Below are 26,753 nucleotides of genomic sequence, written 5' to 3'. Positions count from 1 at the left end.
GAGCCACTGTGGTGTCCCATACCCAAATCATTTTGTGTTTACACTTTAGTCATTAAGAACTTGACCTTCACTGTGTTCACTAACACTTGTGGGATTTAATGGACTCAACATTTTACTTCTTTGCTAGTTTATTTCTTTGAGGTTTGAGTGTACACAATTTATGAGGCATTCTAGGACAACACAGCAGAACAGTGAATGTGTATTCACATCTGGGGTTTGGAAATACAGAAAGCTAGAAACAGAAGGGGGAGAAAAAGTCAGTTAGAGGCACAAAAATAGGACATAGCTCTATATACATTTGTTTATAAGAAGGTCGGTATTAGGAACTGACAATGTTTTTAGTCTTGGCAGTAATTCTCTCTGTGCTCTGACACAGACAAGAAGTAATAAGCGATAAAGAGAACAGCCAGGTTATATTCCAGTAGGTAGATGTGTGCATGAATCTCCAGAACAGACTGCAAGCACTAGACATTTGCTTTTAGTCACTTGATCGCATCCTGGTGATAACTCTCACTTCAAATGATAGTAGAACGATTTAATATGACAAATCTAAGAATTCAAAGAGGAAATTGCAATATAATGTGAGCTGTAAGCAGAGTGTGGATGTTGAGAATGGGACCAAGTGAGCCTTTTGAGAAGAGCATTTGTGGGAATAATAACATCTCTGTAGGTTTGCCTGCACCAGTCATCTCAACTAAAATGCTGTGCACAAAGTCAGTTCATCTACTTTAGTGTCTGCTTTTACACAGAAACAGCAAAAGAGAAGGGATTATTTAGAAAATAAAGTGCTTTCTGAGAAATGCAGTTGGGTCTCTATTACAATGCATTATAACACATTTTATTGCAAGGCAGTCAATGCTCATTCCAATTGAATGTGGGTTGACCTGAATTCCTTATCTCATTGAGTAGTGAAACACTCTTGGAAAAGTCACATTTTACTTTCAATGTTTCAGTGATCTGTTAAGTAGTAGCAATACAGAGGCAATGCTTATAAAAGACTTTGCCTAGGACGTAAGACAAATAGGTGTCTCCTAAACTGATTTCTGAATTGCCTGAGGACCCATGACTCAACTCTCCAGAGAAACAGGGCAAACTACCACTGTGAAGCTTTGCAAGGGGCAAATTTTCTAACAGACTTTGCTAGAACACTATCTAAGAGAGTTGCGATAGCAAATTGGCTCTCTCTCCCTCTCTGTTGGCTTCTCTCTCTTCTTTTTCTCCTCTCTTCTCTTTTCACTGATCACTGACTGAACTTAGTACTAAGGGAGGGGCAGGGCTTTTCTGACTTGGAATTTGTTCTCTGCAAACTCAGAGCAAAAATACTGCCACTGACTTTTTGAAGGTTGTTCTGTCTGGAAATGGATGCTGAGTGAAATAAGTAATGTCGTTTGTCCTGAGGGAACTATTAATACAAGGGAACTTGGTGAGAGTCAAAACTTCTTAAACTTTTCTAGGTTTGGGTCAATCCTTTCAAAATGGAGGGGCAGGAAAGAATGAAAAGAAAAGGCTCTTCAGAGGGAATAAACACAACGTGAAAAGGTCAGCAAGGGTGTAACGGAGAAACACCAGGTGCTACAGATCCCCCTGGAGAGCTCACTTTGCAATTTCTTCTCCTTATTCACCTGGAGAGTCAACCAAACTTTAAAAGTTCACCCGACACAATGTTGGAATTACCGGATCTTCTCACTCTTCCTCTTCCTCTTTCCTTCAGTAGGAAGCAGATTTAAACTCCTAGGTACCAGTGGGCTATATTACATTGAGGGGAAACTACTACAGATATAAAAGCAAGCCAACCACACTGCTATGACTTGCTAGTGCCTTTGATTAAAAACCCTCAGCCTTTCCTAGCAATCTTAAAAATACACACACACACACACACACACACACACACACACACACACACATAATAGGTTTCTCTTTCACAGCTTGTTTTAAATAACATGGCATGCCCCTCTATCTAAAAACACAATGTTACAAAAGCAATGTTAATTAAAGGTCACAGTTTGGAGAAAAACAAAGCAGCAGCCCTGGCAAATTCTGCTGTAAAATTTGTTTTCCTTTCTGGCTATCATGTGAACTAACACTTGGCTATGTACCCAAACTGCGATTTGTTAACTCCTCATCTCTATCTATCTAGGCACCTTTGACTCTTACATTTGTGTTGAATGTCTAATGCATTTTCAAATCATAGATTTAGCCAAGAGTTGACTGGATCCAACATAGAGTAACTGCTTGTTTTGATTTTCTCAGGACACTGCTGGATTTCCAGCCACTGTCACAAAGTAATCATTAACAGTGGTCTTCCATTCACTCCCCAACAGTGTCCTGTATTGGGTGATAAATTACAGGCTCACTCTAATTATGGAGTCCACCCTTAGCTAGAGTCCATTCCTGGAATGTACTTTGTTTTCTCAAGTATATGGCAGTAAGCCACTGTCAAATAGGATGAAAACATCTCCTCTTCTGTGAAAACTTGACTGACATCTTCCCTCCCCACCTCTCCTTAGACTTTCTTGTAGGATGCTTACGTTCCAAGCACCTGTTACCCACATTGACATGCGGCAAATCTACTATTTCTACAGCTGGGAAGTCCTCAAACGATCACTAGTGGATCATAAGCTTTCAGTACTTGAAACCTAGGCAGAATCTGGGACATTGTACCTGTTTAATGTAAAGGCTTATACTGTCTTCTCAGATGATATTTTTTTTTTTAGAATTCTAATATAATACAGTTACATATCTAATACAGCAACTTAGCTGAGATCTGAAATCCAGTTCAAGGAAGAGCTACTGAATTTAGAAGTTGGGTAGAGACTGTTCTTCCTCAACCCAGATCATCATTAAGCCAATTCCCCGTTGGAGACAACTGAGTGGCTAGTGAATAGATGAATAAAGGAGTGTATAAATTCTAACATACTCCCCACCCGATGAATACTTTGAACTTCCATAGAATGTCTGTGTCCTTTACCTGGTTTGCTAGTGGGCCAGGGATGGAACTCAGTGGTAGAGCTTTTGCCCAGCTACAAGTGAGACTCTTGGTTTGATTGCCAGTACCACAAAGAAAACAAAGATCTAACAAAATCCTGAGCCAGCCACAGCAGGCCTATGCCTATAAACTACTTAGGAGGCTGAGATCTTAGGATCATGCTTCAAAGCCAGTCCAGGCAGGAAAGTCTGTGAGATGGATTTCCAATTACACACCCCACCCACAAAAAAGAAAGCTAGAAGTGGAGGTGTGACTCAAGTGGCAAAGTAACATCCCTGAGCAAAGAAGCTAAGGGACAGCTCCTAGACCCTGAGTTCAAGCCCTAGTACAGTCTATAAGTACAAAAATAACAACAAAACTCAAACAAATGATGTAACACTGTATGTTCCTGTGATTCCTTCCTGATGATGCCATTCAATATTATGACATATCATATATTTTTGAGTGTTTTATAGAATTCCTATCATTAAACATTATCTAATAATATTTACTGGTCTGGAAATAATAATATCTAATTTAAATTTGTAAATATTATCTATAGTAAATAACCTATTAGATATTATATCTAACTGTATGTATTATATTTTGTTACATATCTATACATACATGTATATGTAGATATATATAACTAAATCGAATATTTAATCATATCTACATAGATATTATTTATAATATATAACGAGTATTTAATCATATCTACATAGATATTATCTATAATACATAACACAATAGATATTCTTTATTAAATAATAAATATTTAATAATATTAAATGTCTTCTTTATCTTTACTTAAAATTAGCCCTATTTTTAATCTATTCCTTAACTTTGAACACAGGAAAAATAATATTTGTCAGAAATATGTAAGAATCATGAGTCAATGAAGATCTGTGTGTAAGGAAAGGAATCCTATTATTACTGTTAGTGTCTCTGGTATCTGTTGTGATTATAATAATTCCCCTTTAATGATTAATGATTATCTTCAATTTGGACTTTTTCAATTCCATAATGTTTTGAATGATTTTTTTTCAATTTTTTATTATCAAACTGATGTACAAAGAGGTTACAGTTTCATACGTTAGGCATTGGATACATTTCTTGTACCTTGTCCCTCATACCCCCCTCCCCCCTCCCTCTTACCCTTTCCCCCCCTGAGGTGTTCAGTTCACTTACACCAAACAGTTTTGCAAGTATTGCTTTTGTAGTTGTTTCTCTTTTTTTACCCTGTGTCTCTCAATTTTGGTATTCCCTTCCAATTTCCTAGTTCTAATACCAGTATACACGGTTTCCAATATACTCAGATAAGATTACAGAGATAGTGTAGGTACAACCACAGGAAGGTGATACAAGAACATCATCAATAATAGAAGCTACAGATACACATGGGACGTTGAAAGTAGTTACAACTGTGATGTAACAATCATTTCCATAACATGGAGTTCATTTCACCCAGATGCCCCTCAGTAGACGAATGGATCAGGAAAATGTGGTACATATACACAATGGAATTTTATGCCTCTATCAGAAAGAATGACATTGCCCCATTTGTAAGGAAATGGAAGGACTTGGAAAAAATTATACTAAGTGAAGTGAGCCAGACCCAAAGAAACATGGACTCTATGGTCTCCCTTATTGGGAATAATTAGCACAGGTTTAGGCAAGTCACAGCAGAGGATCACAAGAGCCCAATAGCTATACCCTTCTGATCACATAAGATGATGCTAAGTGAAATTGAATGATTTTTTTTAAACATGTATGGTTGTATTTGTTAAAAGAGTCACCCCCAAATGCTGCTCTAGTTTATTTTGGTTAGAGGCATTTGAAAAGCAATAGTTGATCACTATAATCTTCATTAGTTTCTAAGTGCAGGAGATGACATTCCTAGAGGAAGGTTGCCATTTTTTTTTTGTATGCAAACGTTCTTAACCATCCATGACCAGAAGCTGACTCAGAGAAAAGGCTCTGCTAAAAATACTTTCTCCTACCCTTCTCACATGACTTAGTTGCTGTTTCACAATTGTGTCCACTATTAGTTACTGCCCAATGCATCATACAAGTGTCCAGTCACCAATGTGGATCTTTTCCTACTGAAGGTTTCTTTGCCATACCACACTAGTGTTCAATAAATTTCTATACGTTCTTTGCTGTTGGTTTGTTTTAGGTCCATTGAAATCTCAAGCCCAGTGGGAAACTCTGAGAGAGAAGTGTAAATTTTTCCTCCCTTCATTAACGGGTCCATCTTACCCACTTTTGAACTTAATGTGGTAGTCATATATTTAGTGCTCTGCTATGGCTCATTTCATACTTTCACATTTATTTTGCTCCATTCCTGGGTTAAATGCAGCTGTGATTCACTTATCTTCATAACAGCATGAGGTTACCTTGCAGGAACATTCTGGTGTATGCTCCTTTCCTAATATATTATGAAATTAGGTCAACTCATTCAAAAGGTAAGTGCATCTTTAGTTTTCCTGAAGGATGCTGCTTTTACTGCCCTTGTGGGTTTTACCAACTCAAAACACTACTAGAAACGTCCCAGGGTTCTATTTGTTCAATGTCTCCATCAATCTACTTCCAGTTATCTAAGATTCATTTTTCTTTTATGTTTCTGTTCATGAATGATGGAGTTGTCTACATTTACCTTATTCTTGTTCTTTCTTCTTTTTTTTGAAGGAGCTTGCTCAACTGTTTGGCTCCTATTTCTACTGGCTTACTGGTCTTTTACATTTTGATTTATGGAAATTCTTTATAAAAATATTCTGGGTATCAATCCTTCAACAATGACCAATAAATTACAAATATCTTTGCTATTCTGCAGCTTGTACTGGAGTGTCTCTCAGTGTATTCCTTTGAATAGAAGTTCTCAATATTAATGAAGTTAAATATTTTCTTTTTATAATTTGTGCTTTCTCAGTCATTTTTAAGAAATGTTTTCCTCCTCCATAGTTATAAATATGTACGCCCATTTAAAAAAAATTGTTTTAAATGTCCCATTGAAATTTTCTATCCAGCTGGAATTGATTCTCGTATATGCTATGAAGTACAGGTTCAATTTTATTTTTACATATGAATATTTACTATGTAGATGCTTCTTTGTCCAGCCTATCACTTTCCAATTTATTTCTATTATTGTTATGATTTAAAATTTTTCCTCTTTTGATATTTACAAGACACTTTAAAAATTCTTAATGCTTAGTACAATCGACTTTATATGAAATTTCTGATACCACCCTATTTACACATCATTATTTTTTCTTATAGCACAGGCTATCTTCTCGGATTCGTGTGTGTGTGTGCACGCACGCATGCATGTGTGCACACGCACTCTTGCATGCACATGCCAGTATTGGGACTTGAACTTTGGGCACGCCTTCACTATCATTGGGATTCTTTGCTCATCGCTGGTATTCTATCACTTGGGCCATGCTTTCACTTTTGGCTTTTTGCTGGTTAACTGGAGATAAATGTCTCATGCATCTGTCTACCTGGATGGCTTTGTCTACCTGGGCTGGCTTTGACTCAGGGTCCCCAGATCTCAGCTTCCTGAGTAGCCAGGATGACAGGTATGAGCCATCTATGCCTGGCTCTGGAATAATTTTTATTCTTAAATCTTTTAGAATTTCAGTAAGAATCTGATGGAATCAAACTTTACTTTTTACTTGTCTAAAGATATATTTATTTTGTTATTTGTTCCTTAATTTCCTATGGATGAATAAAAATGATACATTTATACAGGGTATTGTGTGATGTTTTGATACATGTATAAACTACTCAAGGTCAAATTTGGGTAGTCAGCATTTGTGCTGGGAAAGTTCAACGTCCTCTCTTTCAGTTATGTTGAGCTACACGTTTCATTGTTGTAACTCTATTGTGCTGCAGAACAGGAGGTCTTACTCCTACTGTCTAGTTGTATTTTTCATATTTGTTATCCAATTCCTCTCCTCCTCTCCTCTTCCCCCCTATATTCCTTCCCCTCCTTTCCCCTTCCCTTCTCTCTTCTCCTCTCCTCTCTTCTGTCTTTCACTTTCACCTTCATAGTCTCCTGGTAACTGCTATGCTCCTCTCAAATTCTATAGGTCAACTCTGTAATTTGGCATACAAGGAAGAATGTGTTTTACTTGATTTTCTATGTGTCATGTATTCCTCCTTATATACTGCCCTCCAGCTCTATCCATGCTGCTGAAGATGGCATAATTTCATTCATATTTGTGTATGAACAGCTGTATATATTGCATCCTCTTGAGCCACTCAGCTGATCATGGATATCCCAGTTGATTCTGTATCTTAGGTATTGTGAATAATGCTATAATAAACAGGGATACAGGTGTAGCTTTGATATACTGATTAATCTTCTTCAGAGAGGTACACCCCCCCGCCCTACATCCATTCGACAGTAGGATAGCTAGCTAGCTAAGTCATATGGGAGCTCTAATTTCACCTTTAAACTCACTCAGGCTGTTTCCTCAGCTGATGCCTCAGCACTTGACCTATGCCTACAGCCCAGATTGTCACTGGTTATTTTCAAGATGAGTCTCCTGGAGTTTTCTGCCAAACCTGGCTTCCAATTATTATCCTCTAGATCTTAGCCTCCTGGGTAGCTAGCATTATAGGCATGAATTATGGATGCCTGGCCAACTCTGATTGTTTTTATGATCATCTCTTTGGACTATGATTGATGGAAGTTCATTGTTTATGTATATTGGTTGGAATTTGCTGGGCTTCTTAAATTGGTAGCTGGCACGTTTTAATGTGTTTGTAAATTCGGAGCCTTCTCTTTAAATAGTGTTTTGACCTCATTTTTTTCTTATCTTTCCTTCTAAATCTCTGATTAGATTCTGACTTGCATTGTGTCCTCACTTCTTCCTCCTTTCCTTGCCCTCACTCTCATTTCCCTTCTTCTTGTCGTCTCTTTCTACTGCCTTGGGAAAATTTTCTTCAGAGTAGTCTTATACTTCCTAATTTTCCTTTTAGCTACATCTCATTTGAAAACCACTCAGACTTAAGATATGAAATAAAGGAACATCTGTGCTTTGCTATCCTTTGGGAAGGTGACTATTACTTGTTCTGAGATTTTTTTTTCCCCATTAACATCTCCTGTTAGCTGACCCAGCATTTTTCTTGCTACCCTAGTGACTGTGAAATGGCAGAAGGCAAAGCTCAGATCACCTAGTTCATCAGGACGATGATGTGACCTTTAGTGTTTAGCTTACTGTGCTAGCTTACAAATCCAATTACTTTCAGACTAGAGTATTTCCTATTTTTCACTGAAACATTTCAGTTTGGCCATTTTTATGAATATTTAGTAGTAATTGTGAATATTTTTAAAGAGGATCAATCAGAATGTTTGATCCCCAGAACTATTGAACTTGGGCACTGTTTTCTTAAAATCATTATTTATTCAGATTTCCCAGGGTATTCTATGATGCCTTTCTAAAAGCTCCCTTTGTAATCAGTGTTATGTACATATTTGCCAGTTTTCATAATAGGAACTGCATGCATGAGTTCAAACCAACACACCTGATATGAGGTTTTGGATTCCCCCTCACTTCACAATTGAGCTTCACTTTTTTCTCCTCGGAATCCAAAGGGAACATGACATGACTTGGTTCTTGAACAAAAACGGGCCCATGAAGTGTGTAGTCATCTGAAAGGAGAAGAGAAAAATGTGTAAAATGAAACATATCTCCCAAGAAGACAAAATGTGCAATAACACACACAATGGAAACAAACAACCTCCCCTCCCGAATGGAAACAAACAAACAACCTCCCAACACCCCCCCCCCCCAACACACAGCTGCACATTCCTGTCATCTTGACATTTCCCAAGAAAGACAGACTTCAGGTGGGTTATGTCCAAGTGAAATCTTGGCTATATCTCCTTTCTGATTGGTCACTTTGACTATCAAGTCCCAGTCAGACTGGCTGGCCACTCCCCTTCCTTTCTCTGAGTCTATTTGCTCAACTCTCTCTAACTCCTCCCACTTACTTAGTTCACACTTTGGACCTCCAATATCTCTTTTGTGCTGCTGTCATTTTGGAAGGTTGTGTAATATCAGCACATTAACATCTCTATGCTCTATAACTAAAAATGTAATTGGAAACAGCAATGATCATGTTAAAATGTGTTAATAATAAGAAATATATAATATAGATGGTCCTCATACATATCTTTAGTATAGCATGATATTTATGTAGTGGTTTAAAATAGCCTATATGTTATAAAGTAATATATTGTATTTATTTTAGCATAATATATTATTATATATATTTCACACACGCATACATTATATAATCTGGATTGAAAAATTATCTGTAGCAAAGTTTCTCTGTTTTCTACACCCACTAAGAGTCCATGCATGTATGCCCAGCATGTGTGCCAAGGGCAGAAATGAATCAAATTGGTTTGGGGATCAAGGGGATCAGATTAAGGTCTCAAGGTCATTTCCTTGAAGACTTATAATTCAGATTTAAAAAGAACCCAAAACACTTCAACTTAAAGTTGGAATAGAAGATATAAAAAGACAACCTAACAAAACAGAGTTTTAGTCTATTATAGACAATTCAGAGTGGCCAAGGACCTTCGTATGAGAGAGAGAAAGAAGATTCAGAAGGACCAGGAGCTGTAATGCAAAGGTAGGTCAAGTACTAAGTCATCCACATGGGTTGAAAAATGGGCAAGTGCAGCCAGGCACCACTAACTCATTCACATCTGTAGCGCTAAGCTACTCAGGAGGCTAAGATCTGAGGCTTGTGGTTCAAAGCCAGCCCAAAGAAGGAAAAATATGAGACTCTTCTCTCCAATCTATCACCAAAAATAGATAGGAGTAGAGATGTGGCTCAAGCAGTAGAAAGCTAACCTTGAGCCAGAAAGATCGGGGACAACCCCTGGGCCCTGAGTTCAAGCACCAGGTGCAGCACTAAAAAAAAAAAAAACATGCATCCAGAGATGTTGTGAATTGTATTACCATCACCAACTTCTCTCTTAATTCTATATATAAATTTCCAAGTCAGTAAGAGACTTAAACCAAGGAAATAGAATCTGTGAAAGCAAACAAATAAAAGCCCAGAATAAAAGCACCCGAGTGTGCATTTTTTTCACATGCTGGCGGACTGAATCCATATATTGCAGAATCCAGCTATTTACATTTCAGATTTTCAACAATTATAGAGATATTTTCAAAACAAATTTAGATTACTGGTCAAGGGTTAGTTCATTCCAACTGTGAAGAAATGAGTAAATTTTGGCACATCTACTTTAATGAAAAAAAATGTACTTTTCATCAAGATCACTAACGTAGCAGTGAGTTGGGTAGATAATTCTCTAAGAGAGAAATATTTCCATTGTTGTTTTCCAATTCTAGAATTATGTGTGTGTGTATATAATATCAATCATCTCAATTCATTGGTGCTCCTTGATTTGAATTTCATACTGAAATATAGTCTATTACTAGTAATTCCAAATAAGAATAAAACACAATAATGATTACCCAGGATGCAGCTGGAGGCTCTGGATTAACATCTGTACTATTTCTCAGTGTAGCCATGCTGTATTTAAATAACAAAAAGGATTTTTTTTCTGTGTATTTTGTAACAAGAATTGATAATAATGATGCTCTGCCTTCGCTATAAATAACATGCTCGATCTAAAGTTTTATTTTTTCTTGGTTAACCGTGCTCACTGCTGGAAAAATTAACATTAGCATAAAAGAAGAGATATTTCAGTTCTAATCTGAGGAAATCCGCAGCCCTTCAAGCAAGAGCTATTTGTTTTCACACAGATGGAGGGGACAGATTTCAGAAAATTTAGCAGTCCAGGTGTAGAAACAAATATCCTAGCTTTTAAACTTTTAGACTTAGGTTACACATAATTTTGAGAAAAAGCATTACTTCATTTTGCAAAACCTTGAAATACCTACAGAAAAGAACAGAGTCCAGAAGAGGCACTGTTAGGGTACATAGCGCCATAGTGACTGTGATGTATTAGAGATACACTCAAAACACTATGTTCACATCTACCTCAAAGCCTTAGCTTCTTAACTTGCCTATGCAAATGAAAGAAAGGTTTACAGTCTAACAGGTTAAAGGCCTATTTCAGAAAGCAGTAGAGAGTTCAATAGTGAAAAGTGTTTCAAAGTTAGAATGTAGATCATGTGACTTTTTATCATAACATATGTGCTTTAGTAAACCCTAGTCAGAGAGACTGTACTAGAAAAATCTGGCATTCATGAATCTAGATTTCAATTAAATCCTCCACAGTCTGTCTGTCTGTCTGTCTGTCTGTCTGTCTGTCTCTGTCTCTCATTCTCTCTCCCTCCCTCCCTCCCTCCCTCCCTCCCTCCCTCCCTTCCTTCCATCTTTCTTTCCTTCCTTCCCTCTCTTTCTTTGTCTTTCTGTTTGTCTATCTTTCCCATTCCTCCTTTCCCCCCTCCTGCTCCCACTCCCTCCCTCTTTGCTTCTCCTTCTTCTTGTATTCTGGTTTGAACTCAGGGTCTGGTCACTGTCCGTTCGCTTTTCCACTCAAGGCTGGCACTCTACACTTGAGTCATAGCTCCTTTGTCAGCTTTTTGCTGGTTAAATGGAGGCAAGAGTCTCTTGGATTGTCCTGCCCAGGCTTAGCTTCAAAACAAGATACTCAGTCTCCTGAGTAGCTTGGATTACAGGCACAAGACACAGGCACCTAGCTATCTCTGCATCATTCTTTCTCACAACCAAGTTTGAGAACTGAAATCACCCACACTTCTGTTCCTAGCTCTCTATTTTCCAAGAACAGGCCATTAGGCAACATTGGCTTTAGACTCACTTTTAGACTTCTTTTTTTTTTTTTTTTTTGCGGGGGTGGGGGGAGGACAAAGTCTAACCAACACATCTTTGCTTGATCACATGTAGAGATGTTATTTCAGCATGTGTTGACTCCTTGATGAAAAGGAAGCATCCAAGGAGAGAAAATGATGGAACTAAGCCCACAAAGGAAATGGAAAGCTTGGGCATGGAGCTGCATTTCTTTAATCCTACCACTGGGAAGACTGACACAGAAGGATTCCAAGTTCAAGGCCAGCTTAGGCTACATAGTGAGTGATTCTCCAGAAAAGGAGAAAAAAAAAAAGAAAGGAACAAAGATACATAAATGTTAACCCTAAAAATAGATCGTGTGGTAAAGTTATAAGAACCAACTCTTCCTTAAGAGTACTCAGAGTTGACTTGTAGAAACGAGGAATGAGCCCTCCACAGGGGCTGCTCCCAGCTGTTGACCAGGGACACCAGGGATACCTCCGTCCTTCACTCAGGTGCATTATGGTTTGTCCTCACTGGGGACACACAGAACCACTTCTTATTTATATGCAATGAACCTGTTGCTAGTTACGTGACAGAATATTAGAACAAGTGTTTTTGTTTTTTTTGATTGGGGTTCCCTACCCCTCCAACTAAAATGCTATCCCAGAGCCCTAATTCCTTGGAGAAGTTTGGGAATGCACTCATATGATCAAAGATCTCTTTCGTGAACGTCTCTATTGAGAAGAAAATGGACCTAGCAGATCACTCACAGCCCAGACTCAGTTTTACAGATTGTAGATCATAGACGTGAAGCTCTTGGCCTGGGGGATTTGGTGTACATGCTGATGTTAAACAACATGATTACCTGGGATCTTTACTCCTTTTCTCAATCAACTACCTCTTTGTTAGGAGATAAGAGACTGTTGGGTCATCAGAGTGGGAGAGAGAGAGAGAGAGAGAGAGACAGAGAGACAGAGAGACACAGAGAGACACAGAGAGACACACAGAGAGAGAGAGATTTAACGTTTAGAAATGTATTTAAGTTAAAGGTCATCTTACATCGCTGAGACCATGAGCTTTTCTCCCTTCTATTCATCAAATATTGAAAATGATTGGAAAATAATACTTTTGGCTAGTGGGTCTCAAAATCTTTTTTTTTCTTTCTTTCTTTTTTCATTTGATCATTTTTCTGCTCCAAGTCTAGCTTTTTGGAGGAGATGCAAAATCAATTTTTTTGTGAACCAACTTTTTCCTGCAACTTTTCATAAGCATCTCAGAAATAAAATGGGGTTCTGGGGCTAATAGAAAATTGTAGATTACAAAAAGTGAAACATAGAAACACAGAATTTTAGAGTAGAAGACATGGTTTAATCATAAATGTATTTTACTTATTAGACTATATCTATAATGGGAACAAAAATTATATATATGGACATATACATATATACAGAGAGAAAGAGAGCGAGAGCAACCCTTGTCATGAAAGCAAAAAAAGCATCCCTGTGCAGCTGGATGCTACACAATTTATTTGCTCTTTGAGGACCCCAATGGACTATAGTTTTTCTTCAGATTCATCTGGCCCATTTCTGCGTATTCATCAGCTCTGCTCCCAGACATGCATCATATTTGGATGCCACAAGTCACATTGAGCAAAAAACCTGGAGTGGTTGGGGAGAAGCAGAGAAGCATAAGACCAAATCTCAGGTGACAGTTAACGCAAAGGAGAAAGGCAGAGAGCCAAGTACCCTCTCCACAGGAACAAGTTCAGAGAAGACCCGGGCTCCAGTGAAAGGTCAAGAGATATCACACATAAAGCTAGAGGAGAGTTCTGGGGAAAACTCTTTGGTGCCAAGTGTAGGGCTTTTTGTTTGTTTGTCTTTTTAATATGGCCTCTGCGAGCAATCCCGGAAGTAGCTGAGGTAGTAGCAAACGCATTATAGGGGCCGAGTCCAAACAGGAAACTGCTCTAATCTCAGGATATATATTTCCCAGATGGCACATAATAAATGTAAATAAATAAAATTGGAAATGAGGTCTAAATGAATTATTTCTTAAAGTTTCATGGAGAAACCGCTTATATGAAATTATCTTAGCAAAAAAGGTGACATTACCTTGAGAGGCAGATTCCTGGACCCTGCCTAGACTCATTGGATTTTTATTATTAGGATTTAGTCAATGACATTTTGGTAAGTCACTTGGTTACTATGTTTTCCTTCATAAGTTGAAAACTAGCACTTAAACTTTTAAAGTTGAGCATTGACAAACTGAAGTCCCAAACGTGAAAGATCTCAGTGAAGAAAAACTACACAGTGGATCTATGGCTCCTGTGCCAGGTCACTGAGATGAAGAACACATTTGGCCAGTAGCGCCTTTGGGGATTCATTCCTGCTGGAATTGTCCCCGTTGTTGTCAACTCAGAGACTCAATTCTCCTGGGAACATACAACAGAAATGCAAGGCTATGATTGCATCTCAGGACTCTAAAAACCTCACATTTCATTCCACTTATAACTGCTGTGGAGTTGACAGGGGTTGCACCTGAGGATTGTTCAGTGCCTTCATCCTGATAAAAGGCATGAAAGTGTTGCTGTAATAGCCCAGAATCTAGAACTGTGACATAATCAATCTTCCTACAACATCACATAGACTGTTTGATTAAACACCTGGTCTTAAGAAGAAAGACTTCAATGCCAACCATCTCCATTTGAGAGAAAACTCAGGACAGTCATTTCAATATACACTTAGAGTATCAATCAAAGAGTGCCTGGGTTGAGATGGAGGCTCTATGTGGGTCACATCTGGAGTGTAGCTAGATGCTGCCTCCTGCATGCATACAAGCATCCTTGTGAATACCTGGGTGGGTATCTGCCATGTTGTGCTATTTATCTGGCATACTGTTCAGCCCACAAGGAACTAAGAGGGCCAACACTGTGTGTGTGTGTGTGTGTGTGTGTGTGTGTGTGTGTGTGTGTGTGTGTATGCGTGTGGTCAGTGGAAATATTGCTGTCTTACTGAATTGCAGAACAAAGCCACCAGGGACAAGAAATTCTGCTAAGCTGGCTTGCTGGATCTTCTCCAAGAGTGAGTCTTCCTCCTCACATTTCAACACTTCCTCTCACCATTTCCATCAAAGAGGAAACCCAGTGAGAAGAACCACTACTTACTCTGCCAAGGGCTCACACAGAGCCCTCTGTATCCTATTGGCCTAGAGTCTTTTATTTACGTTTGTATGATCACAGAAATCATTCATCTTGGCTAAGAATCTGCAAGATGAGCAACTCTCTGTGGAAATAAGTTACAAAATCTATGGACAACCCTCTAAGGAAATCCTAAAGCAAATGAAAGACTGTCATGGAGATTTTCCTGCACGTGAGTATTCTTTACAATTGAATCTCTGATCTTGGAGATGGTGACTAGACAGCGATCACACTCTCATGCCAGATATGATTTAGTGTTGTTTGCCTGTATGAAATAAGCAGCCAGGGGTGTTCAAAGTCTCCACACAAATGTCTGTGTGTGAACTATAATGCACAGTGTTTGTGCTGAGTAAGTATTCTATTTGGTTGTTCAGCTGAATTGAACAGGAGTAAAACAAATATTAAGAGACAGCCATGCCTGCTTGAATGGAGGAAATGTCTCTTTCATTTGGTCTGGTTTCTACTTCCCTTCCTTTAACCTCCTCAAGTGAGTATTTTAAACAGGAAGGAAAAGAGAAGTCTACTGATGACTGGTGTATGTTTAAAGGCACAAAGTGAAAAAAAAATCCAAATGAGAAGTGAGCACTTCTTATATTGCTTCTTTGTCTGTGGCTAACAGGATAATACTGTGACACCATATCATACATACCAAAGCCTTGAACATACGTAAAACAAGTTCCTAGCAATGGTGCTGGGGTGAAGAAAGCAAGAAGAGATGAAAGTGGTTTGTTTTTACAGAAAATTTGCAATGTGGAAGGATTTTCAAGGAAGAGCCAGAGGGTCATAGTCAACATGTCCTCCTCTGACCACAACCCTTGACCCGTTCCTCAGCAATGCGTGCAATAAATGAGTGGGAGAAATAAATAGTAGGGAGATTTTGACTTCAAGCCCCAGTTATGACATAGATGATACACGTTCCACAAATGCGAATACTTTGCAGCTCATTTGGAGACAAAAAAACTGACCTGAGCTGATGTGAGCCTATTTATAGGCTCAGTGTGAATATTCATGTGCTTTGCTGCAGAATTAGAAGCGCGCTTGATTATGGAGTGCTGACCCAGGCTCAGCTGGGGATGTTACATAAATACTGGGCCTGTTTTGTGGGTCATCTTTCTTTGCTAAAATGAGAGAAAAGTTCTTAATTCACAAACATTTCTGACCCAAATAGTTTCTGATCAGAGTTTGAGGCATCTTCTAGAGGCTAATTTTAATACTGCCTAGAGTAGATAAGAGTGCAAAGGAGATCTCATGGACTATTTATTCTATAGAGAAAGACAGATAATGACCACATAATCTAGGGAACTTTATCTTTGTAATGATCAGACTTTACTTTTAGAGCATTTTCAGGTTTGATTTAAAAAATCCAAGCAGAGTTGTCCTCTGTACTTTTCTTATTGTGTACTTTCCCTGAATCTAGTATTACTATATTTTCTTTTATTGATGAACCAGTATCAATCAGTTAATTATTATTGACTGATGATGCCCATAAGTTATAAGAATCTAAGCAAAGGAGAACCATTCCTTCAACTCTCCCAACCTAATGCATTTGGAGAGACAAAATTTCTCTGCACGGGCCCAGAGAAGTTCCGGGCTGGGTAGGTTACGGTTGCATTTCTTTGGTTATCATAGTTTTCAAGTTGATGACACAGGATACTGAGATGCCTGAGTAGCGCTTTTCTTGAAAGCACAAAGGAAAAACTCCCTTTTGAGACTAGGATTGCTTAGTGGAAGAAAGTCTCCACATTGAAAGGGCCTACAGAGCAGAAAAAGAAAAGGAAAGCCAAAGCGCAAGAAAGGAAAAGATGAGGATTAAATTCTTATGCCTCAAAACAAGTTTTGTTCCAAGTCAATCTTTGCCCTAGGGTTTTTTTTTTTTTTCTTTGCCAGTCCTGGGCCTTGGACTCAGGGCCAACTGTCCCTGGCTTCCTTTTTTTGCTCAAGGCTAGCAGTCTGCCACTTGAGCCATAGCGTCACTTCTGGCCATTTTCTATATATGTGGTACTGGGGAATCGAACCCAGGGCTTCATGTATACAAGGCAAGCATTCTTGCCACTAGGCCATATTCCCAACCCCAATCTTTGCCCTAGGAACCCTCAGGATGTGAGCTAACCATGGCCTGTTTTTAAGCACATGGAGTCACAGTGTTCCAGCTTCCTTTCAGTGATTCCTAACTGACATATTATTTATGGAAAGGTGTATGGTCCTGGAGTTTGAACTCACTTCTTTGGGCTTGCTCGGCATTGGCTCTACCACTTGCTCCATACCACCAGACCTTTTTGCTTTAGTTTTTTTTTTTTTTTTTTTGCATAATAGTGTTTTCTGTTTGTGTCCACGCCCACTTCAGAGCTTGAGCTATGTCTTTCCTATAATTGCAATAACAGCTGTGTACTAAAACTTATATTCTTTAGAGATGGAGTCTCTCCTGCTTTATGACAGGGGTTGGCCTCAAACCATGGTCCTCCAGATCTCTGCCTCCCATGGGGCTGGGACTACAGGCATGAGCCATCCCACTCAGTGGCAGTGAGTTAATTTTCCATGTTACTACTTTTCTTTCTCTTCTCCCTATTTCCCTTTTCCTGCCTTGGTGCATGTGTATGTCTCCGAGGGCTGGTCTATATGTGGCATGACAGAATGCAATCATTTCTGAGCCTGTACTTGAACCTAGACACTCCCCTGATCAACTGATCTATGCTGCTCCCTTGACTACTCTCTCTTTGGATATTTCTGAATAGATATGTCAAAACATACCAAATAAGGTCTTTCTCATGGCTTTTCTCTTCTATAAACAGTTTTCTATTTGTAATTGTATTCTAATCCATTATGGTTCTGGAGGCAGCTAGCTTTAAGCTGGAATTCACACATGGTAGTGTGTGGAAAGATCACACACTTAAAAAAAAAGTGGTAATGTTTCTAATATGTTTTGGTGTGTCTTTGCACCCCAAAAGGGTCCTCTGGGGAGTCAGTTAATGGGAGAACTTTACTCCAAATTTGATTGGAATTTGGGATTGGGTACAGGTATACGAGTTAGAATCATATATGCCAAGATGCATACACAATGTCCAGACATGAGCTACTACTTCATTCCTTCTCTCTTCTCTTTTTTCCTTTCTTGAGACAGATAGGCTGTGGCTATTTTGCTCAAGGTGGCCTCAAACATTGGGGCTCAACTCATGCCAGTGGCTGGGGCTACAGATATACACACCTTCACCTGGACCAAGAGGAACCCCTTAAAAAGGATAGAAGCTGGGTGCTGAAGGCTCATGACTATAACTAAGTACTCAGGAAACAGAGATCTGAGGATCATGGTTAGAAGTCAGCCTGGGCTGGAAAGTCCATGAGACTCTTATTGTCCAATAAACTACTCAGAAAAAGCTGGAAGTGACACTGTGGCTCCAGTAGTAAAGTGTTATCTTTGAGCACAAAGAGGTTCAGGGACAGTACCCAGGCCCTGAGTTGAAGTCCCAGGACTGGCAAAAAACAATTGAGGAAAATGCAGGATGGGGATCATTTCAACAAATATATTACACTGTTTTAGTCACCAGGTGGCTGCCAGAACTGGTAAAAGTCAGAGCTCTTAAATCAAATGTTGGAAATGAGTCCTTTATTCTTTGAACTAACAGTGTGTCTGTCATTATACATTCCTGGAGGATTTTTTTTTTCATATAATAAGGAAGTGGAAATTAGTCTAAAGGACTTGCTTTGGGTTCTGGTGTTCCTTGCTACCAGGTATGAAGCCTTTGATGGGCCAGAGCTGTCCAGGCTTCTCTGTGATCAAGAGAAAGAATTCATTCCCTCGTTCTCTCTCCCAGTTTCCCACAGCCCACAGCATTCTCTTTCTCAACTAAACAAAAGCATGACCAAAGTGTTGAGGTTGTCTTTTCTCCACTCAGTCATAACTTCACGCCTTCTTGGAGACCATCTGTTTGAAGGCCTTCTGGGGTAAGATGCTGGTGTTCTTAACTCCTCAGCAACACCCTGTCTCCCACTGCCTTCCCTGACATTAAAGCGGCCTCACCACAGAACGCCTCAGGCAGTACCTTCATGCTCCACGCACCGTGGCTCCATGGGTAATATTCATGAACCGTTGCACCTGTCTCTTTGGCAACTGCATCACCCCATTTCTGTCTCTCCTTACGAATCTCAGGTTTTTTAATTTGGCACACACCAAGGGTACCGATATATAAGCTGGGATGTGTGAAAGGGAGGAATCTGGGAGCTGTAGATGCAAAACTGACAACACATTTCTAACAGGAAAGATCCACCCGTTCAGAATTTAGTATGCTTCTTCTTGGGGTGTAACTCCTTTAATTGCCTTGCATGTTGTTTCTTAGATGACAGGACTGTCATAATACCTATTGTGATGTTGGAAGAGAGAAAATAAATTGAGATGAAGTTGATGGCAGGATCTGGGCTCTGGGGATCAGTCTCCCAGGCAGGGACCTTGGCATCTGAATGGAAGGTTGGTAAGTAAAACCAAATGAGACTTATGCTCTAAATCACTCAGTGCATTAAACCAGAAAGTGCTGCTAAATAAAGGATAAACACAACCCACAACCCATCACCCCATGCTCAGTGCCACGTAAAGGAAGTTTTAGGAAACCGCAAATCAACTTTGCCTTTCTTTTCATTCATCGATTGATTTCAGAGGTATTTGAGTATGAACTCAAGCCTTGTGTTTGAAAGGTAGGTAAGCACTCTACCATCTTGGCCAAACTCTTTTCATTTTTTTTAAAATTATGACTATCAGTTGTAGGGCTTGAACTCGCGGCCTGGGCACTGAACCCTGAGCCTTTTGTGCTCAAGACTAGCTCTCTACCACTTTAAGCCACAGTGCCACTTCCAGGCCAATTGAGGGGTAAATTGAAGATCAGAGTCTCATGGAGACATTTATGCCTGGGGTGGTTTCAAACCATGATCCACAGATCTCAGCCTCCTGAGTAGTTAGGATTACAGGCATGAGTTTAGCACTTGGCTAAACTCTTCCTTTTCAAAACTTAATTTTGTTACTTTTATTATTTTATTTTATTCTTTTAGATAATCTCTTGCTTAATTTTTTAATGTTATTATAAAGATGATGTACAGAGGAGTTACACTTACATAAGTCAGACAAAGAATGCATCTTTTTGGACAGGTCTCTTAGTTTTGCCCTGGCTGGCTTTGTCTATGACCTTCTTGCCTCTGCTACCTGAATATTTGGGATTGCTGATATGAGCTACCATGCCCAGTATTCAACTTTGCCTTTGCCTTCGTAAACAGATACATTCTGGGTACCCTAATTAAAGCCATGGAAAATAATAACTATCATTTATTAAGTGTATAATAAGTCCATGTTCTATGCTAAATAAACTGCTATTGGGTTCTGTATAACATAACCTACCACATTCCTCATTATTCAATGATGGAGAATGGAAGGACTGAAATCAGCCTTTAGTTTGACAGGCAGCAAAACATTGGTTTCTTGGAAGATCAGAGCTGCTGTGATGGGAATATGTCTCTCTAAAGTTCAAGTATTAGAAATTTAACATCCAAATCAACGTGTTCATGGTATTTAGAGGTGGGGTATTGTACAGACAATTAGACAATTAGGTTAAGATGGATTAGGAGAGAAGTGCTCCATGATGGGACTAGCAGTTTTACAAGACACACTCTTACTCTATCTCACAGTGAGATGCCCTATGCCACAATATAACACAGCATGAAGGTACCATGTCCTTGGACTTCCCAAGACCCCGAAACTATCAGCTCCATAAACCTCTGCTTTTATTTTATTTTATTTTTTTATAAGATACCTAGCATGTGGTAATCAGCCACAGCAATAAGAACTTTCACCAGAATGGAGAAAAGTGAATTATTATTGTTTATAAACTACAGCTTCAGGGTATTTTGTGATAGTAGTGCTGTTAGAAGAAGATACTGAATAGAAATGGTTATTGCTAAATGTGACTTCAGATTTACTTTTTTAATCCAAACACATTTTGATTGAGGTGAGGAAACAACGGTTTACAGAATTTAAGTGAGATAACCCAAGTCACATAGCTTATTCAGTAATGGGCTCTTAGCAGATTCCTGTGTTTCAAATTAAAGTCAAACATGTTGCATAGTACCCTAAGTTCTCTCCAGTTCATTTTCGGGATATCTGCAGAATCAATCCTCTTTTACCCTGAAATATTGTAGGGAAAGAATGATGAAGTCATCCCTCAGGAAGGGAGATAATCTATTTTGTCAATATTTGTGCCTTGAGACTTTGATTTGGCTGGAAATCAGTGAAAACCTCTTTCCTTTCAATAGACAGCAGGATGGATAAATGTGATTCATTATATGCCATGCTTGTTACTAATTCTTCCAAATTACAAAGTTGTTCTTTTTGGTATTACAGCATATTGATACACAGAAGGGATATATTGTTCTGAAGTATCCTCTATAGAAAACTCTATAAAAGAAGGGATTCATAACCTTTCAAAGTGACAAGCATAACATTTGCATCTAATTATTGGGCATTCTGCCTTTTTATGTCATTCTGTCAAAAGGTAAAGTGGCATGCACACTGATTTGGGCAAACACAAAGCAACAATTCTTTCTGAAAAAAGATAAATGGCAGCAGAAAAAAAGCCTCTGACTTGAATTCATAGGCTTATCAAAAGAGGTAGAAAAAAACATTTTCTTGGCTTTCTTAGGACAAGCTTTAAAAAACTGCATATCCATTAAGTTGTTGGGCTCTTTGAATAAGTCATCCATCTGTCCATTTCTCTATCAAACGATGCTCAAATACTTTCCCATAGAACTTTAAATATATAAAAATGACCACAACCTTCTCTACCTTTCTAACACTAATGCAGTGAGACATACTGATGAAGGATAATAATAGATTAACATCTTTCATTCATTTGGCAAGTGTGTATTGAGTACCTGCTATACACGAGACTGAATTCAACAAGCTGAGAGTTGACATGGAAGTCAATAAGCATACTGCTGTCCCAGTTTATATCCCAGGTGGCTAGGGCACACACCCATCTAGGCAAGGAGTGGGGTGTGCCAGGAGCCCCACAGGAGAAAGCAGCACCAGAAGACAAGCAGTAACTATGGTAATCGCTCCACATTCACCACAGAGCTCCCTACACAAAAGATTTGTGCTAGGTCCTAATTTTATAGAATAGAAGAATGGGGGGTCCCAGATTACGCTTGATGGAGCTAGGGGTTGCCCTAGAGCTATCATTATACTATTTCTAGTGTTCTCTCTGTCTTTGTCTCTGTCTCTGTCTCTCAAAGGAAACAAGTGGAATTACAACAGTAATGATTAATCACATTTTTAACACAGGACATGACACTATGTGCAAGTCATTTACACTTTAAGAGTTGGTTTCCAATGTGGACGCTGACCACAACACATGGGTTCAAATCTCTGTTCTACCACAAGCAAGTAACGTCAAGGTCACAGCGTCCCCAACTTGTGATACGAAACTTGCTTTACAGCCTTGTAAGTGCTAAGTACATGAGTTTATTTAATTTTTAATTTATTTTAAAATAACTTTTTGTCAGTCATGGGACTTAAATCGGAGGGCCTGGCCACTGTCCCTGGCTTTTTTGGTGAAGACTAGTGCTCTACCACTTTGAGCCACAGCTCCACTTCTTGATTTTAGGTGGTTAATTAGCAATAAGAGTCTCACAGAATTGCCAGCTCCAGGCTGGCTTTGAACTGTGATCCTCAGATCTTAGCCTCCTGAATAGATAGGATTTATAAGCAGGAGCTACTGGTACCTGGACAATGTGAGTATATTTAAATTACTTAAGCTATTGCCTGGCAACATCTTTTGTATCATACATACGGAAGGAAATACAAAATGCTGATGAATTTCTTCTAATGATTCTGTTATTGGAGGAGAATAGTTGGGAGAGAGAGGTAGAAGCAAATGACTTTTTCTCGTAGGCAGGAAGACACATCTGTCACGCAATAGTCCACATGCAATTAGAATAAAATACTTTCATGTCAATCACCAAGGGCACAAAAGGTTTTGTTTTTAGGATAGTAGTAATGTATTTGTGTTTAGGATAACAGGAATATATATATGTATATATATATATACATATATATATATAAATATTTCATCTACATCCCTTCTGCCTCTCAAACTGGTGACCTGGTTGGGTCTACAAGGACTCAAATGTCAGCGCCATACAAGCTGGTTTTAGTCTTCCTTTAGATGTCTGAATGAGGAGACTCCACATCTGAGTCAGAAAATTAAGACAATCAAAGATGGTGACCTTTGGCCAAGGCTGGGAAGCAGATTCCGACTGGTTTCTGGCCTTTTCTCTCTTTTTTGCCATTATATTTCTGTGTTGTTGACTTTAAAGGCCAAGTGTGATGTGGCACAAAAACAGAGAATACAAAGCAAAGCAAATGTGTGCTAATTTGAAAAATTTTTAAAAAGGACTCTGACAACTCAGTTAAGGCAACATAAATTTGCAAAGATATAAGGACTTAAATAAACATTTCTCCAGTAAAGATGTATATGTAGCTGGGCTCTGGTAGTGGCTCACCCCTGTAATCTTAACTAGAAAGAGGCTGACATTGGAGGATTACCGTTCAAAGCCAGCCCAGGAAGGGAAAGTCTGTGAGACTCTTACCTCCAATTAACCATCAAAACGTTGTTATTGGAATAGTGGTCCTAGGGGGAGAGCGCTAGGGTTGTATCAAAAAGCTCGAAGAAACCTTCCAGGCCTTGAGTTCAACCCACAAAAACAGAATAAGCCCCCAACCCAGATTTGTAAAGAGCCTATAAACACATACCATTATGCTTAAAATGATTAAATATGAGAGAAATGTAAATCAATTGAGATAGCACTTCATGGGTAATTTGTTGGTCATTAATAAATAAATAAACTTCCACATGTCAATACTCTCTACCACACACATAAATGGTGGTAAGAATATGGAGATGTCTTAATTCTTCAGTATTGTAATCTCATGTGAAGTTCATGTGGCTTGATTTTAAGATCCAAGCTCTTAATCATACCTTTTACTGTCTCACACCATAACAAAGCTGATAAGAAATTTCCCTATTATAATGACAAAAACTGTCATGTAGGCTTATGTAGTAGTCTTGCTTCCTTTACATACATTATTCACACCATCATGTATGTATTTTCATTATTCCTTTATTATACAGAGTGACTCCTCCCTTTACAAGGTCTTTAGAATCATTCATTTTCATTTTACTGCCCACATACTTTTTTTTTCTTTTTTTGGTTGAAAATTAGCCCAGATCAACAAGTTGGATTTAACAGAAAAGTGCAGGTTTACATACAAGTATGACCCATCTATAACCTTGGAACATATTTTATTAAAATATGGGCAGAGAGCTGACAAGTGCTGAAGTCCAGCAGAAGTTCATAAAGATCTCGGAGAGCTCTGATAAAGTAAAAGTGCAGCTCCTCAAAGTAGTCCAAGAAAAATAATGCAGTTAGAATGAAAAGAATTGTTCTAGGGGACTGAAATTAAGGAGTCGTGAAAATAGGCTTTGACAGTCTCAAGACACCAAACTAAGAATGAACATGGAACTCAGAGACTCGTGTGTGTGTGTGTGTGTGTGTGTGTGTGTGTGTGTGTGTGTGTGTGTGTATGGTGTTTGTCAAAGAGTATGTTTGGCAGCTAGAATGACAATGTCATATTACTATGTGAACATTACTATGCTATTCTCTGTCAGCTGGAAAGAACAACAACTATAAAAGTGGACACAACAAGTAAGTCCTAAGGAACAAAGAAATTCCTGGTCAGTTGGGAATATAGTATTGCTTTGTTATAATAATGAGTAGTCCTGAAAGAATCTACCCTATTTGATGTTGAATTATAATAGACGAAATCAGCATAGACAAAACTGGATGAATTAAAACAGACGCAAAAAAGAAACAGAAAATTAAGTGGCAGAAAATGTTCTTATATAACATGCATGCCTTGTGGACAGATACAACGGAAATACATAATATGGACAGAAACATGGGCAAAGGAAAATCAATGACTCTGTGAAGGAAAGAACACATTGTTAAAATATTAGACAAAGACAACGATATTGAAGAAGTGATATGGAAATGGGTAAAGAATTGAAAGGACACATAAGAAATTGTCAGACCGTATAGTTAATGGCATAGAACCTTTGATTTGTGATCTGGGGTGATCTGTACTGGAGATTATTTTAACATAAAAATAAACCACATAATTTAAATATATAATTTAATACCAGAAGTAGAAGATTACAGTAAATGTATATTTAAAGGTAAATAGATCATGTAAATCTTAGTAAAAAGTACACCAAACAATGACACAGAAGGTAGCCTGCACTTAAGTTCACAGGGCTACATAAATAAAAAGTTCCAAAAAAAATCTTTGAACATTCAAGCAATGTATTTATAAAAATTAAAAATAGATCTATCTCAGAATCCTCAACAGCATTTCAGACTAGATACTTGAGAGAATAAATGTGTGATGAGAGAATTTTACACTGAAGCAAACTGCCATATGAATGTCCAAAGAACTTAAATATTTCAAAGAATGCATAACTGTCAAATCAGCTTCCCCTAAGCTCTTCAGTAGCAGACCATGAGAGAGGGAACTGCAGCCAGGTAACAGAAAACATTTTCCAATGGCTACGGGAAAACACTGGGCCTGATAAATGTGGTTCTAATACTAAAATACATGGCAAATTGATTATACATAACAGAATGGAAATATCGTAAACCTGACAATAAAAGCCCTACAATTATCAACATTTGGCAAGAGAAAGGGCAAATGAAGTTGGAAGTACTCCACACAACACAGAGTTCTCTATCTTTTATGTTCAAATGATCATTTGAAGCTAAGAGGAGAACATTAAAAAGTATAAAATGAAACACTGTGTAAACTCACATCACATTAAAACAAGGCACTGAAGGAGACAGTAGGGAGGAATTAGGAGGCAGAAATGTATTAATTAATTAAAATAACTACTCCCATGGAAATGATTCATTTTATTAGGTAGTACTATGATTATAAACAACCAACTAGTACCAAAGATAAAAGTTTGTATGACTGTCAACCACTAATAGATTCACAAACTCTTATGTTGGATTTTTTGTAACAAATAATCAGAATGAGAACTGTATCAAAATGACAATAAAATGAATATTTTATATTCGTGAAATGAGAATATACTAGTAAAAGAAGAGACCCATAGTTTAAAGCTCAACTAATTCCTAAATAAGAGTCACAAATGATTGTCAAAGCAGGAGTGGACAATAATACACTGAAAAACATAAATTACACAATCAGGAGTTGTTATAATAGAGATAAGATGAGGCAAATTAAATAAAACCGAAAAGAAATCTTTAAAATTGATAAAGGGTCTTCTTAGCCATCAAAAATCGTGTTTATTCATATGTATAACGATAACACAATATTTACATTAACAAGATAAATAAAACATGAAATCTATGAAGGAACGCAGAAACACATTAGTATGAGATATTATTTATATGCCTATTCTCTGCTATGGCATGGTAGTACAAATGGGGAAAAATTGACAGCATAACATTCCTGAATGATATAATCCCAAGCAATATTTGCTTGTTTCCTTTTTAAAAAAATGTATTGTATTTTCTTGAAGTGTTTGTACAAAGGAGATGAAGGAGTTGCCCTTCAACAAAGCAATTTCTGAATACCGTGCTTCTTGACCAATGTCTTAACATTCTCACCCACCCCTCCCACCTTTCCTTCACTTTTCTTAGGTTATTTGTAGGTTATGCATTGAATTGTTTGCCATGGAACAAAGCGAG

The 26,753-nt window shown here is 38.3% G+C and overlaps 1 protein-coding gene across 2 annotated transcripts in view; it reads right to left on the bottom strand.

Moving 5' to 3' along the window:
• Nucleotides 1-26,753, bottom strand: part of LOC125358073 (contactin-4-like) — a 404,061-nt gene that overhangs the window by 254,955 nt on the left and 122,353 nt on the right. For both annotated transcript variants that reach the window (XM_048354927.1, XM_048354926.1), the window contains exon 2: nt 8,501-8,627. In XM_048354927.1, the coding sequence (XP_048210884.1) occupies nt 8,501-8,627 (127 nt within the window). The remainder of the gene's footprint in view (nt 1-8,500; nt 8,628-26,753) is intronic.

The sequence above is a fragment of the Perognathus longimembris genome, chromosome 10, assembly GCF_023159225.1.
Source record: "Perognathus longimembris pacificus isolate PPM17 chromosome 10, ASM2315922v1, whole genome shotgun sequence".
Classification (NCBI taxonomy): Eukaryota; Metazoa; Chordata; class Mammalia; order Rodentia; family Heteromyidae; genus Perognathus; species Perognathus longimembris.
This window is presented reverse-complemented; position numbering and strand designations above follow the sequence as displayed.